This window comes from Ahaetulla prasina, chromosome 2 (genome assembly GCF_028640845.1).
Source record: "Ahaetulla prasina isolate Xishuangbanna chromosome 2, ASM2864084v1, whole genome shotgun sequence".
NCBI classification, from domain to species: Eukaryota; Metazoa; Chordata; class Lepidosauria; order Squamata; family Colubridae; genus Ahaetulla; species Ahaetulla prasina.
The window spans coordinates 63,772,712-63,787,722 of record NC_080540.1 but is presented as its reverse complement, the minus strand read 5'-3'; the positions used below and the strand labels follow the sequence as shown (position 1 = coordinate 63,787,722).

Genomic DNA, 15,011 nt, shown 5'->3' with positions numbered 1-15,011 from the left:
CTTTGTGGTCGTGCTACATCTTCATAGTGGGTGTCAGTCTGCTGCATGTATGGATTGGAGGGGTTTGAAATGGCTAATGTTGCAGCTGCGGTCTGGCTTCTGGTCCTTGGTCGTGCTTCATGATCAGTGTGGGTTTGGGTCTGCTTTCTGGGTGGATGTGCGGTGGTGACATCCTGTGTGGACCTTGTGAGTGTGGGTCTGGTGTCATTCCTCGTGTTAGGGACTCGTTTGTCAATAAGAGCGGGTTTCCAAATGGCTGGTAGGCGGGAGGTGTCATCTCGTTTGTTCATGCTGTGTGGGCGTTTTTCTATCTCAATGGCTTCTCTGATTATTCTGTTGTTAAAGTGTTCAGTTTTGGCGATAGTTCTGGTCTTTTTAAAGTCAATATCATGTCCTGTGACTTTAAAGTGTTGGACCAGGAAGAAGTTGGTTCCTCTTTTTGAATGAGTTCTTGTGTTCTTCAATCGTGCACTTATTCTTCTGTTGGTTTGTCCAATGTATGTGGTGGGGCAGGCGGTGCATGGGATTTCATATACTCCTTGATTTTCTAACTCAATTTTGTCTTTGGGGTTTCTTAGGATGGTGGATATTTTTCTGTTTGTGCAGAATGCTGTCTTGATGTTGTGTTTGTGGAGGATCTTGCTGATTCTGTCTGTGGTGCCTTTTATATATGGGAGGAGGGCTGTGCCATTTTCTTGTTCTCTGTCTTGGATTTTAGTGGGGGGTTCTTTTTGGATTAGCTTGGTAATCTTATTTGTTTGGAATCCATTGGATGTTAGTACGTTAGTGAGAGTGTCTAGTTCGGGTTTTAGGTGTTGTTCATCAGCTAAGCATTTTGTTCTGGAGATGAGTGTCTTGGCTACGGAGTTGATCTGTGCTGGGTGGTGGTGTGAGAGTGTGTGCAGATAGCGGTTTGTGTGTGTTTTCTTCTGGTAGATGGTGTGTCCTAGGGAGCCATTGGGTTCTCTTAGTCTATATATATATATTTCATGATGTGTTGTTTTTTATTTATGACAATGTTTGTGTATACTGTTATGACAAAATGAAATAAAAAAAAAGGTCTAACAGAATGAAGTGAAAAAATCTCTCATTCATTTGGTTTATATCCACCTTTTCTCAAGCCAGTTTACATAGAGAGGCTGCTTCATTTTATTCCCACAAAATCTGCCTTGTGAAATAAATTGTGTCGCGAGAGAATGACCACCCAATCTCATCAGTAGCTAAGCTTGGGTCTTCCCAATTCTAGTCCAGTATCTTAACTACTCTATTCTACTGGGTCTAGCTATGAGTTTTATGAATCTCCTGTAACTTTTTGTGATTTTATACCAGTGTTAGGGATTAAATCAGTCCAGAGATTTTTGTATGACATAGACTAGTATAATAAAAACTATGGTACAATCCAGGGGTGGGTTTCAAAACCCATTGCTACTGGTTTGCTCATGGGCGCGTGCATGCATGTGTGTGCAATGCTTCTGTGCATGCGCAATGCTTCTGAATGGGTGGGTGGGCGGAGTCTCCTGCCACCACTACCAGTTCCCTCAATCCAGGGCAAACCAGTAGCAACCCACCACTGGTACAATCAGTTGACAACAGTTGTAAAAAAAAAAGATACTTAAAATTTGGCACGCCAATGGTTAATTTGAAGATTGCTCGGTTCCATTTGTTAGTGGTCAGGCTCTGGCTGACTGTATAGTTTTCCAACGGCATAATTAATCTCTGTTTACTTCCTTCATTAATCAGATACTGCTGTATACTCCACTCCCTCTGTCACTTGTTATTCTGCTCTCTGTCTCCACGATGTTCTTACTATTTAAGTATTTACTTAAAGCTCCTTTTTTGCCATCAACGGTTAATGTAGCCAGTTTTTAATTAAATAAAAAGGCCCAAAGTTTTGCAAATATTACATTAGGCAAAGAAAGACCTTCTGGAAATATGTCCTTATAAGAGACTAATTTAGTCTAGAATATTCACATTTTACCCTTTCTGTATACAACCTCCTGAAACATCACCTAATAACCTCTAATAAAATTCATCCACTTTTTAACTAGCTAATAAAAAAAAGCCCTGAAATACATACTGAAACTCTTTCTTTCCTTTTTAGAAATAAATCTAATTCTCCTATTAAGCAGTACCCTTTTTGCATTTATATCTAAATGCTGATCCTCTTGTCATTTCCTCCACCTCCTCATTAGATCTCTATTTTCAACAGCATTCATTTCTCTTCAAACAAAAGTATTTTGTCTTATTTTTATGTGCATTGGGCCAAGGAAATCTGAAGGACAATTTATGTAGCTGTAGCTGTTATGCTTTTCTCCTAGCTTCCTCTAATGTACACCTCATTTGCAATTTTGTATGTTATATACATTTTTAAACATGCATTTTGTATTCATTTTTTAAAGATATATGCAATGTTTTTGACTCTCCACATGAAATCCTTCAAACCTAAATTGACAAAATTTTTAAAAAGGATCTATCTGGATTCCAATTCATAATTTTGCTTGGGGAGTGTTAATTAGACCAGTTGCCATTAACATGTGCATTCAACACATTTTCCAAACCAAGCCCTTCCTCGGATGAATAGAATGGTGAGCTCATCTTGTAGTTCTGTTAAAGGAACCTTGGACTGTTTGTTCAAAAGTGAGATATCATTGACCAATAATCAAAGATGAATAAGAAGAAAATTCTTGCCAAGAACTCTTTGAAAAGTGTGTTCAGAGCATGGGTGGAGTATTACAGAATGAAGTGTGGAAAGTCGTTCAGTGCACCAGTAACAAAAGTTTTATTTCATGTTGGCTGAGATGAGGAAATGACTTTTTCATGAAAGAATCTCTCTCTTTCTACACCTATCACCTTTCTTTGTTCAGCACTTGGTTCTTTCTTCTTTTGAACAGACTCTGCAGGGAATAAAATAAGGAACCAACATGATGTAGTGGTTATGGTGCTAGACAGGACCTGGGAGACACAGGTTTAAGAAAAAAAACCCAGCCATACTTAAAATCATTCTTTCTTCATTTAGCTTAACCCCACAGTGTCATTGTTTAGGGTACAGTTCTTCAACTATTAAGGCAGTATTAATTGCTTAGAAGAAAGTGAAGATATATATACCTAACAAATAAAGCAAGGTGTTTTTTTTTAAAAAAAAATTCTCCCTCACCAGATTGCAAGGAGCACAGTGGCTCACTTGGTTAGGGAACTGGGTTGACAATCAGCAAGCCCACGTTCGAGACCTGAGTGCTACTGTGTGATCGAGCGAGCTCCTGTGATTTGCTCCAGCTTCTGCCAGCCTAGTAGTTTGAAAGCATGCAAGCTCGGGTAGATGGATAGGTACCATTTTGGTGGGCCCATTAATGGGGACAGATGCCCCCTCCCTGACAATGATGATGTCACCAGCTAATCCTTTCTACCCAGAAGCGCCTTTATGCTTCCGGCATGAACATGAGTGACCTGATGCCATGGATATGACAAATCTTTTCATCTCTCTTTTTTTTTTTTTTTTGCAGAATTTGGATTCTTCCCATAAACTCAGCTTCTCACTGTTTTTTTCTTTATCTATTTGTGAAAAAGCTAGACATTTTATGGATAATATAAAAACCTATCCTAGAAATCCTTGATATTTGAGGTTTTTCTAATACAAGAAACAAATAACATTGTTATAACATAAAAGGACATAACTTTAAGTTATGTTAATACTGATTCAAAGTTGAATTCAACACATTCAACTCCTTTAATTTTTTTTAGCAAGCTGAGTTCCTAAAACAAAAGAATAATAGATTATATTTGTGTGGATCAGCTATCTGAACAACCAAACCCCTCTTCTCCATCAAAAATATTTTTAATAGTTACACTGAGATCCATTACAAGTGCTATTAAAATAAGAGGGAAGAGAACCATAATAAAAGGAAGGGGGGGTGAAATCAAAGGAGGAAAAAGAAAGGAAAATGTTTGGCTTCTCTAAGTGATGGAAACAAATAAAGCCATTCATTTCAGTTCAAAGAGCAAATAACTTATATTGTTTTCTTTTTCTTTTTGAACCTTTATTTTATCTTGAAAATTGCCCTGGCAAGAGGGTAAAGTATGAAATTAAAGCAAGAAGAGTAGTGTCTTACCTGTTCTGGAGAGGGTCTATGATTGGAGTGTGTCCTTCCAGGAGATCTGTGGTGATGATGGTGATGATGGTGGTGATAGTGATGATGGTCATCGTCATAGTTGTCTGCCATCAGTTTCATTCTATTCTGAGTCTGAAGGAAATTTTAAAAAACCCACTAAATTCTAGAATGCAGAGACAACATTAGACAACATCTCTACTGTATGAGACCAATATTTCTCCCTACAACAAAGTATATTATATGAAATATGTGACAGCTGATATCAAAGATTATAGAACAATTGGTGACATCTTTGTGCTTAATAACTTGTTATGGATCCACCAATAAATCAACTTTCAGAATTATCTCTGTTATGATTATCTGTTAATCCCAAGAGGATATTGGTTGACCATGTTCAGCAACACTTTTGACTTTTTAGCTGAAAAATAAACTTTGTTCCATGATAATTAACAATAAACAAGTATTACAACCCATCTAGAGCAGCCCTCAAGAACTGAATGAGTAAGAACATGGTAGAGATCAGATAGATAGATAGATAGATAGATAGATAGATAGATAGATAGGTAGGTAGGTAGACAGACAGAGGATGGATGGGTGGATGGATGGATGGATGGATGGATGGATGGATGGATGGATGGATGGAGAGAACCAGTCACCCCATATAATCAGCAGAAATACTTTACACATAAACCTTCATGGACTGAAGATGCACACTTTTCTACAAGTTTCACATCCATCCATCAATGTTAATACTGGACCATAAAACATAAATTAAGGTAGATGTGCTTCATAGAATGTTTATTTACAAGAAGCCATACTTAAAAAACCATGTATTCTAAACTATGCACATAGACTAGCCATGGATCAAACCTATTTTATTGAAAGTATTGCATTTTGCATTTCAGATTCACCATTGTATAAATGCAGTGTAAAGACTTAGAGCAAATGGACCTAGTAGATAAACATGGGAATCAGAACTTTCTAGCTTAGGGCTGTCAAACTGGCGCCCCACAGGCTGAATGCGTCACACACAGGCCACGCCCACCCCAACTCCATGGATGGAAAAAATGTCACAAAACATCATGTGAAGGCAACGTAATGCAGTGAGTTTGACACCTGTGTTATAACTCTACACATATCACTTAAATAGTTGATGAGTCCTCCTGGCCAATAATCTAGAAGGCAGCATGTGTGGGGTAATAAAATAAAAATATAACACATTTATTAAACTTAAACCTTCTTTTAATATGAATTGATGAGTGACATCCTAAAGTTGTGTATTTATTGGACGGGGGGAAATTTTACAGATTTATAGTCATAAGCTTTTATATGGTCTGAAGCATAGCTCCCAATCGTACAGTGAGAAAATCCCTTTTCAAATTACACATCTACTAGATTTCAAGGATTGGCCTTCTCAAATAAATTGTCTTTGTCTAACAAAGCAAAGCAAAACAAAAAATTCTAGAAAAGGAGGAAAGGAAAAGATGATCTTAGCAATCAGCTTTCTAAGAAAGAGCCACTCTAATCCTTACCCTACTTCTTATTTGAATTTTTAAAACATTTTATTTGTAAATTTTCTTATTAGTGAACAACCTTAAATGTCCTACCTTTCAACTGTATCCTATAAAAATGCACAAGTTAAACAAGAAGATATATGCAATCCTGAAAGTGTTTCCTGTAATGAGGTGTTGGGGATTAAACTTGTCATGGAATAAGAACTGTGAATGAATGATGCCATATTCTTAATATAGTGCTGAAACATAAATAAAACACCTTTAATATTGATTCCTGCTGAATCCAAACTATTGGCAAAGCAAACACAAAGCTACAGCTAATACCAAGTGTGGTACTCTGAGTAGAGAATCTATATAAATTGATTAAATGAATAAATATTAACATATTTCACAGTATAATTATCCTTTTGAAGCCTTTTTGCAGTGTAACTGCATCCTGCCTTTTGATTAATACCAAATTATGTCAGAACTTTCTGAAGAAAAGAACATTGTTTTGCTGACTTACACATTCGCTGAAATATCAGGAACATGCACAATTTAAGATCACCTTTTGGTTTCTCTTACGGCATTCTTATAAGAAATATACATTTATATTCATGATGCTTAACTTGGACATTGCATCTTCAGTGGTTTCAAGCTTCCAAGTGACACAATCAGATGTCTTATTTTAGGGGATGAAATAGGAAGAATAAAAGCGTCTAAAAAATATGTAAATATAATTTTTTTCCCAATCATTTTAATTAAATACTTTGAAATATTGCAACCCTGACTAATTCCTTTTAAGAGTCAGAAGGCTTTATAATGCCAGGTATAGTTTTATTTCAGGAAGAAATTAATTAACTAGATTGGAATTTGTCCAGGACCTCAAGGGCTCTACACTTGAGAAACAAAAAAAAACAGCGGAACTTTTATTGACCCCATATGTTTAAAAGCTTGGAGGGGGGTAATAAGCATGTACTGGGTCTCTTGGCAATGTGATGAAAAATATTGATCTGGAGGGAAGAGTGCCACCTACTGATTTCTTTCTGCCACCATTTCCTGTAGTTTCATGAATTTCTTTAAAATAAGTTGAAGTTCATTGTTTCCAGTTAGCATTGGAGAGAATAAAATTAATCTGTTTCCAGTTAACATTGGACAGAATAAAATTAAGCATTCTACCAATCTTGAGTTGGTAATATATCTATGAACATATACTTTGGTATCGCTTCGCTTGTATATTTTGGAAAATATGGTTAATCAAGATTATCTTAACTTCTTAAATTAGTTTCCTAACTAATATTCGGTAAGCTCAATGATAGATGATTCAGTAACACTGTATTTTTCTTCAAGACATTTGGACTTCAGCTTGTAAAATTTGATTTCAGTTACTTTAAGTATAATGACAGTTTTAATTCTAAATTTAACTTCATGTTTTGTTTTTGCATTTCAGTATAAGGTATTTCACTTGCATGATCAGGAAGTGACAACAATATTTCACAGAATGAAAAGACCCAAGTGGAACACATTATTTCCCTATTGTGGAAAACCTTTAGGAATCATGTCTGACCAAATGCTTATGCAAACTTGCAGTAGGAACTATGCTCGTATAGGAAGAGGAATAGGGGATCAGATACATAGGCAATTATACTATGGAAAAATATGCTTTTGAATAAATAATTCCTCCTTGGCAACATATTCTCCTGACTATATTTAATCTGATATTTCACTTAGCAGAGCCAAATTATAATAAAGAGATTGATCCTTAAGGATTATCACTTCATGGAGCAAGTCCGTGGATAATACATTCTGCAATTATCCTGTTAGCAACCAAACAATGAAAATCATACTATAATGTAAGCTTGGCTCTGAAGACCATCTTCAGGCATCATGTGTTTAATTCAGGTCTCAGTAGAAAAAGGTCTGAACTAAAAGTCTTCGATCAACATGCTAATATTCTTTAAATATCAGATATGTGAAAACTTTATTGCAGAATCTTTGCTTAAGAACATATCCATACAGCATTTATTAAAAATTATGTTTTGAGATATTAATTCCAAATAATGTAGCCTAGTCAAAATATCAATCCACCCAAATCTGAAAGTCACAAGGAGTGGAGTTTGGAGTGATTCTGAAACAACTAAATAATAATAATAATAATAACAACAACAACAACAACAACAACAACAACTTATTGGGGGTGGAGTGCGTGAAGGGTTTTATTAGATAATAAATATCAGTACAGTAGTTCATTATTTTAACAATGAAACAATATACTTACTAGGACAAGAAGCAAATTCTCTACAGCTTCATAAAAGAACTGATAACTTTTGAATGATTTGTGATAGTCTAGCCCTTCACCATCTCTTGCAGGTTAATAGTTAGAGTGAGAGTACAGGCTAAAAGCAGAGTATAATTAATTTCAAAAGAACATGCAACTGGACAATATTGGCACTGGCATAGCATTTTTCTTTCTAACAAATCTCACTGAGTAAGTAGCTTTATATACCCCCAAAACAGCCTTTTATACCTCAAAAACAGGGGTAAAACTTCTATGTTTCTTTTTTAAAGTATTATATCCGATTCGGCCAAGATCCTAAGGGTTGCAGAATGCTAATGAAAAATAGATCCATAAGAAGCACAGGAAACAGTTTGTTTCAGATTCTCCTTTTTGTTTTTCATAACTGCCTGCTGAAAGCATGTCAGTTTCACACTTCAATTACTGAAATATATTGTTTGCTAGGTTGGCCATTCAGCTTCACTAAGTATAGTGAATGGGATGATCCAAGCGAGGGAGAGGAGGCACGTCTTGTTGAGCCTGTTTGGGATGAGTTTGACCCTGTGGCTCCCGAGGACGTGGACAGGTTGTTGGGGAGGCTTCACGCCACTACATGTTTACTGGACCCGTGTCCTTCCTGGCTGGTACTGGCCACTCAGGAGGTGACACGAGGCTGGCTCCAGAGGATTATCAATGCTTCTTGGTTGGATGGGGTTTTCCCTGCTGCCTTGAAAGAGGCGGTGGTGAGACCCCTCCTCAAGAAGCCCTCTTTGGACCCAGCTATTTTGGGTAATTACCGTCCAGTCTCCAACCTTCGCTTTGTTGCGAAGGTTGTAGAGAGTGCTGTGGCGTGACAGCTACCCCAGTACCTGGATGAATCCGTCTATCTAGACCCGTTCCAGTCCGGCTTCCGACCCGGATACAGCACGGAGACAGCTCTGGTCGCATTGGTGGATGATCTCTGGAGGGCCAGGGACAGGGGTTATTCCTCTGCCCTGGTCCTATTAGATCTCTCAGCGGCTTTTGATACCATCGACCATGGTATCTTGCTGCGCCGGTTGGGGGGATTGGGAGTGGGAGGCACCGTGTATCGGTGGTTCTCCTCCTATCTCTCCGACCAGTTGCAGACGGTGTTGACAGGGGGGCAGAGGTCGACCGCGAGGTGCCTCACTTGTGGGGTGCCGCAGGGGTCAATTCTCTCGCCCCTTCTGTTCAACATCTATATGAAGCCGTTGGGTGAGATCATCAGTGGCTTCGGGGTGAGTTATCAGCTGTACGCTGACGACACTCAGCTGTACTTTTCCACCCCGGGCCACCCCAATGAAGTTGTTGAAGTGCTGTCCCGGTGTTTGGAAGCCGTACGGGTCTGGATGGGGACAAAGAGGCCCAACCTTACTCCCCCCAAGCCGGAGTCGCGGTGGATGCCGGCACCCCGATCCAGTCAGCTGCAGCCGCAGCTGACTGTTGGAGGCGAGTTATTGGCCCCAAAGGATAGGGTGCGCAACTTAGGTGTCCTCCTGGATGAACGGCTGTCGTTTGAAGATCATTTGACGGCCGTCGCCAGGAGGGCCTTCCACCAGGTTCGCCTGGTTCGGCAGTTGCGCCCCTTCCTTGATCGGGATGCCTTGTGCACAGTCACTTACGCTCTCGTTACCTCTCGCTTGGATTATTGTAATGCTCTATATGGGGCTCCTTGAAGTGCACTCGGAGGCTTCAGTTAGTCCAGAATGCAGCTGCTGGTGATAGAGGAGCTCGCGTAGCTCCCACGTAACACCGCTCCTGCGCAGACTGCACTGGCTACCCTGTGGCCTTCGAGTGCACTTTAAGGTGTTGGTTACGACCTTTAAAGCGCTCCATGGCTTAGGGCCTGGGTACTTACGGGACCGCCTGCTGTTACCGTATGCCTCCCACCGACCCGTACGCTCTCACAGAGAGGGACTCCTCAGGGTGCCGTCCGCCAAGCAATGTCGGCTGGCGGCCCCCAGGGGAAGGTCCTTCTCTGTGGGGCTCCCACACTTTGGAACGAACTTCCCCCGGGCTTACGCCAAATACCTGACCTTCGGACCTTCCGCCGCGAACTGAAGACACATCTTTTCATTCGCGCGGGGCTGGCTTAAATTTTAAATTTTAAATTTTAAATTACATAAATTTTATCGATTTTAAATTTTTTACTAATTTTAAATGGGGTTTTGGTTTTTATAAATTTTTAAAGTTCTAGGCTAATTATAATAAGTTTTTTAACTTGCATTTTAAATTGTATACTGTAGTGTCTGTATTTTATTGTTGCCTGTACACCGCCCTGAGTCCTTCGGGAGAAGGGCGGTATAAAAATCAAATAAATAATAATAATAATAATAATAATAATAATAATAATAATAATAATAATAATAATAATAATAATAATAATAATAATAATAATAATAATAATATAGAGAAAAAGGAGCGATGGTTGTTTCAATGGTTGTTTATTGCAGTATCTACAATAAAATTATCCTTTCCAAGTCCATGTTCTTGAGTACTCAAGGAGCCAATCTGAATTGGTCACTAGGATCAGAGGTTTTCTCTTCTGAGCTTTTAGACTCATGCTGGAACCCATCCTGAGGGAACTTTTTTCTCATCACATTCTGGTGAGAGAGAAATTCCCTGAAGATGGCTCCAGTATGAGTCCGAAAGTTCAGAAGACTAAACCTCTGGTCCTGGTGACCAACCCAGACTGGATCCTTCAAAATTATCCTAGACATGTATATTTGCCTTTATTCACTCAAGTATTTGTCTAAACAATCTGTCTCTAAATTTGGGAGTTTGAGTGTGAATAGAATTTCTCGCAAATATCACTACAGGTTTTTCTTTTTTTGTGGAGAGGATCTTTCTCAAAATCCTGTTGCATGTTAGAAAAGTATCCTAATCGACACTATGAATCTTAGCCATAAAGCCTAAAAGCCTGAAATAACTATCCTTGCAAAAATATTCCACATTGATATTCCAATATCATAGACAGCCACAACCAGCATTTTTGCCCTGTAAAGTTCAGTAAGTTACACACATTGAAGATTGTTAAGTTCAGTAGGCTTAAAGTAGCATAATTTTAAAAAATTGCATTGTCTCTGGGAAAGCTGAGATGGTCATATAACCTTCTGTTATGAATCACTCATAACAGTAAAATGGAAAGAAATCAAAAGCTTGAGCTGACTTGCTTACCAAACCAAACCAAAAAAAAAAGCAATATACAGTTTAGAATTAGAACACAGAAACATATTTTTTCAATTTTCCTAATAGCATTCTTATATTTATTATCTATGGCAGATTAATACTGAAATATTGGCACATGTGATATAAATATGAAAAACAGTTAAGCCACATTGTTAGTGACAGAAGATATTACTTAATATCTGAATCTGTTTTTCTCTCTCTGCCAGCAAATGTTGTGTTAGTATGCTAATAACATTTTGGTGAAGTGATATTAGTAAGGTTGTCCCTCAGCTCTGGGTCCTCCGAAAATATATAAGAAACCCATACAGCCAAATATATGCATCCATTCAACAATGTGCCATTAGATACTGACAAATTAATCATGTGCAAATATTACTCAAACATATTTCAAAGCCATATCCTTGGTCCCAAAGTGATCCTAATGCAGGGGTGTCAAATTCAAGGCCTGTGGGCCACATCCAGCCTGCAGGGTGCTTAAATCTGGTCCGTGGGTCCACCCTGGAAACAGCGAAGGCTTGACCAACAGTGACTCTGCAAGCGAAAACGGAGCTTGGAAGGGCCATGTATGGCCCTCCCTACCTTTGTTTTCAGTTGCATTGGCCTCCTGCATCCCTCTGCCAGCAAAAATGTCAGTGAAAATGTTTTTGCTGGCAGACCCAAGTGACATCAAGCTGGTCAATCCCATCCCAGGCATGCCCACCCAGCCCCAAAGGTGAAACACAACCCTGATGCACCCCTCAATGAAATCGAGTTTGACACCCCGTCCTAACTGATACACCGCATAAATGCAGTATTGTAAAATAAAGGTGGCAAAATGTTTTCCCTATTATGGATCTCTTTTTCTCACAAGGATTTGTCATAGGCTGCATGCTAGTTGTGAGTATGTCCAAACCTTTCCTCTAAGGGGGAGGCAGAGATGCCAATGAACTTGATATTAACCCCAGCCAACATTATTTCTTTCTTCATTTTTAAACATGCATTTCATTATTTCATTCTGTTCTTACATATATAAAACAGATAAGGAAACACGTCCAATTAGTTACTCATATCCAAGGTCTTATCCTTTCTATACACAAACACACCTTATTTTTTTCCCTTCTTCTTCTCTCACTGTTACTTTACAGAAGAGTCTGAAAACTTGGCTCTGTTGCTTGGCCTGGGGCCCTGACAGAGGCATGCTGTGTTGGAGATGGCTGATCGGTAGAGAATATCCCCACCCCCAGACACCCAATCATTTTGGGGTTTAGCTTTCCTATTTAACTCTTCTAATTTTATTTGTCTTGTATTGCCTTTTTTTAACTTGTCATTCTATTGTAAGCTCTTCAGAGATGCTGTGTCAGTGAGGTGGGTGGCACAACATTTAATAATTTTTTTCTTTTCACTTTTAGTTGCTTGTATTAATGAAAAATCCCCTTCATGTGGCAATTATACTGGTGAGAAAGACACCCCTATTGGCATAAAAGGAGGGGAGCATTTTTTCCCCCCTATGTAGCAAGAAGGCAAAACCATTGTCTAGATCAGGGGTCTCCAACCTTGGTCCCTTTAAGGCTTGTGGACTTCAACTCCCAGAGTCCCTCAGCCAGCAAACCTGGCTGAGGAACTCTGGGAGTTGAAGTCCACAAGTCTTAAAGGGACCAAGGTTGGAGACCCCTGGTCTAGATCAGGAGTGTCAAACTCAAGACCCGCAGGCCACATCTAGCCTACAGGGTGCTTAGATCTATCCTGAGGGTTGCTCTGGAAACAATGAAGGACCGGCCCACAGTGTTTCTGCCAGCAAAAAGGGATCTTGGGAGGGCTGCATGTAGCCCTCTCAAGCTCTGTTTTTAGACTGTGACAGCCTCCTGCAACTGTCTGCCAATGCAGCCCTCCCAAGCTCCAGTTTTGCTGGCAGGGTGCTTGGGCCACCACAGGCACCCCCAACATGAGTTGAGCTGGCCATGCCCCCCACTGAGGTCAAACACAACCCTGAGGTGACCCTCAGTGAAATCAAGTTTGACACCCCTGATCTAGATAGACAGATGACACGGGTTGCATTTAAAGTAGCTGTGGCCTGTATTAAGTGGGCAAGTTGGTGACTTCGCTTTCAAGCCGTAAAAGAATCTACACAAGGAATTCAGGAGTTCTATTCTTTCTGTCATCTGAAATGGGAATCCAAGTTCACAGAAAATCCAATGTCCAATGGAGCACAAATGACAAGGAACTTAAATTTTATGTATGCTGAGATCAGCCACACTAAAAATAGCCATGGCATTTCACATTTTGGTTTTCAATTTGTAATTTTTTTCTGCTTTCATTATCAATAAGGGTGCGATTTTCTTTCTAGAACCCTGAGCATAGCAGTGATAAAGTATAGGGATATAAGTATATACTCCCAAAAGCTTTAACCAAAAACTGTCTACCATTGACCTCACCCCATTCCTAAGAGGACTATAAGGGGCATGCATAAGTGCACAAAAGTGCCTACCGTTCCTGTCCTATTGTTTTCTTTCATTATATGTGCTTGTATATAATGTTGTGACAAAAAAAAAGTATTTGCATGAATAATAGAAGTATTTGTTTTCATAAAAACTGCAGCAAGAAGTATGCTTATACAGGGCAATTGTCATTTCATTTATATATTGGGCAGAGGTTATATCTATATAATCCTTACCTTTTCCATTATTGCTATTATGTTAAGACTGCAGTGAAGCATAACACAAAGAATAAAATCCTTTTCTTCATCTAGCAATTGCAGAAATTTGTTAATTGTTGAGAATGCCAACGCTTGAGCTTTTTTCATAATATGTTTACAAGATAATTGGGGATTATTTATAAGATAAAATATTGGACAATCTTCTTTTGCAAATATAGCTATTAGGCAGGGGCGGGTTCCAAATCCCGTCACAACCGGTTTGCTCATATGTGTGTGTGTGTGGGGGAGCGCTTCTGCTCATGCGCAGAATGGGCAGAATCTGCCGCCGCTGCTGCTGCCGGTTCGCCCAAACCAGTGCAAACCGATAGCAACCCACCACTGCTCTTAGGCATCTACATAAAAATCCTAGTAAAACTGCATGCTGAATCCTGACATGGAGTGGGATTAATCATGGTTAAATTACCCCATTGATTTCAAAGGGAATTAATGTTAACCAATCTAAGATATACTCTTAGACTTAGTCGTTGTGTAAACCTTATTGAATTCAGCAATTGCTTACATGAAGATAGAATACAATTCGCTATTAAATTCCAACCATATGAAAAACACTTCCAACTTTCTAGTATTGTTTATGAAAGAATCTACAGGAATAGAAAAGACTCGATGCTTCTTCCTAGGAAGACACGAAGGGCACTTATTTTACCTAAAAATGAAACAAATAGTGAAATTATTTCTATATGATCACAAATTCCAAACTGATTGCATTCAAAGAATCATTCTATCGTCTACTGAGATAAAACTTTAGAGAAAAAATAGATTATGTTAGGTTTTTTTTAAAGGTATCATTACTAATGAACCCATATTTGTAGGAGATGACCAGACTGAGCCTGAGGGAGGGGTCAAATGTACTATAAGTCATGAGTCCCTGTATGCCAACAAGAGATCTAAGTCCACACCATCTTTAATGCCTCTCTTACCTCCTACTAATTTCCCTTAACTGGTTAGATTCTTGTAGAAAGCTTAGGCTTGAACTAAATCTTTATACTCATTTGAACTGTGTGAATCTCCTGATTTTCCTGGTGCTTGACACTATTAGGTTCATATTTATATATCTATATCTATATCTAATCTCTATCTATCGATCGATCGATCGATCGATCGATGCATTTATGTGTCTTCCATATATCTGCTTTTGTGGTTGTGGACCAAATAAACCTTCCTAAATTGGGGACAGGACAAAATGTAAAGGTAGGCTTTACTCAGATCTTTCCTAATCAAGGCATAGTCTCTTTTCT

The 15,011-nt window shown here is 38.9% G+C and overlaps 1 protein-coding gene across 1 annotated transcript in view; it reads right to left on the bottom strand.

The window, feature by feature from the left end:
- ERC2 (ELKS/RAB6-interacting/CAST family member 2) overlaps nt 1-15,011 on the bottom strand; it is a 617,452-nt gene that overhangs the window by 66,881 nt on the left and 535,560 nt on the right. Inside the window, exon 14 of the mRNA XM_058170468.1 lies at nt 4,107-4,238. Coding sequence (XP_058026451.1) covers nt 4,107-4,238 — 132 coding nt within the window. The remainder of the gene's footprint in view (nt 1-4,106; nt 4,239-15,011) is intronic.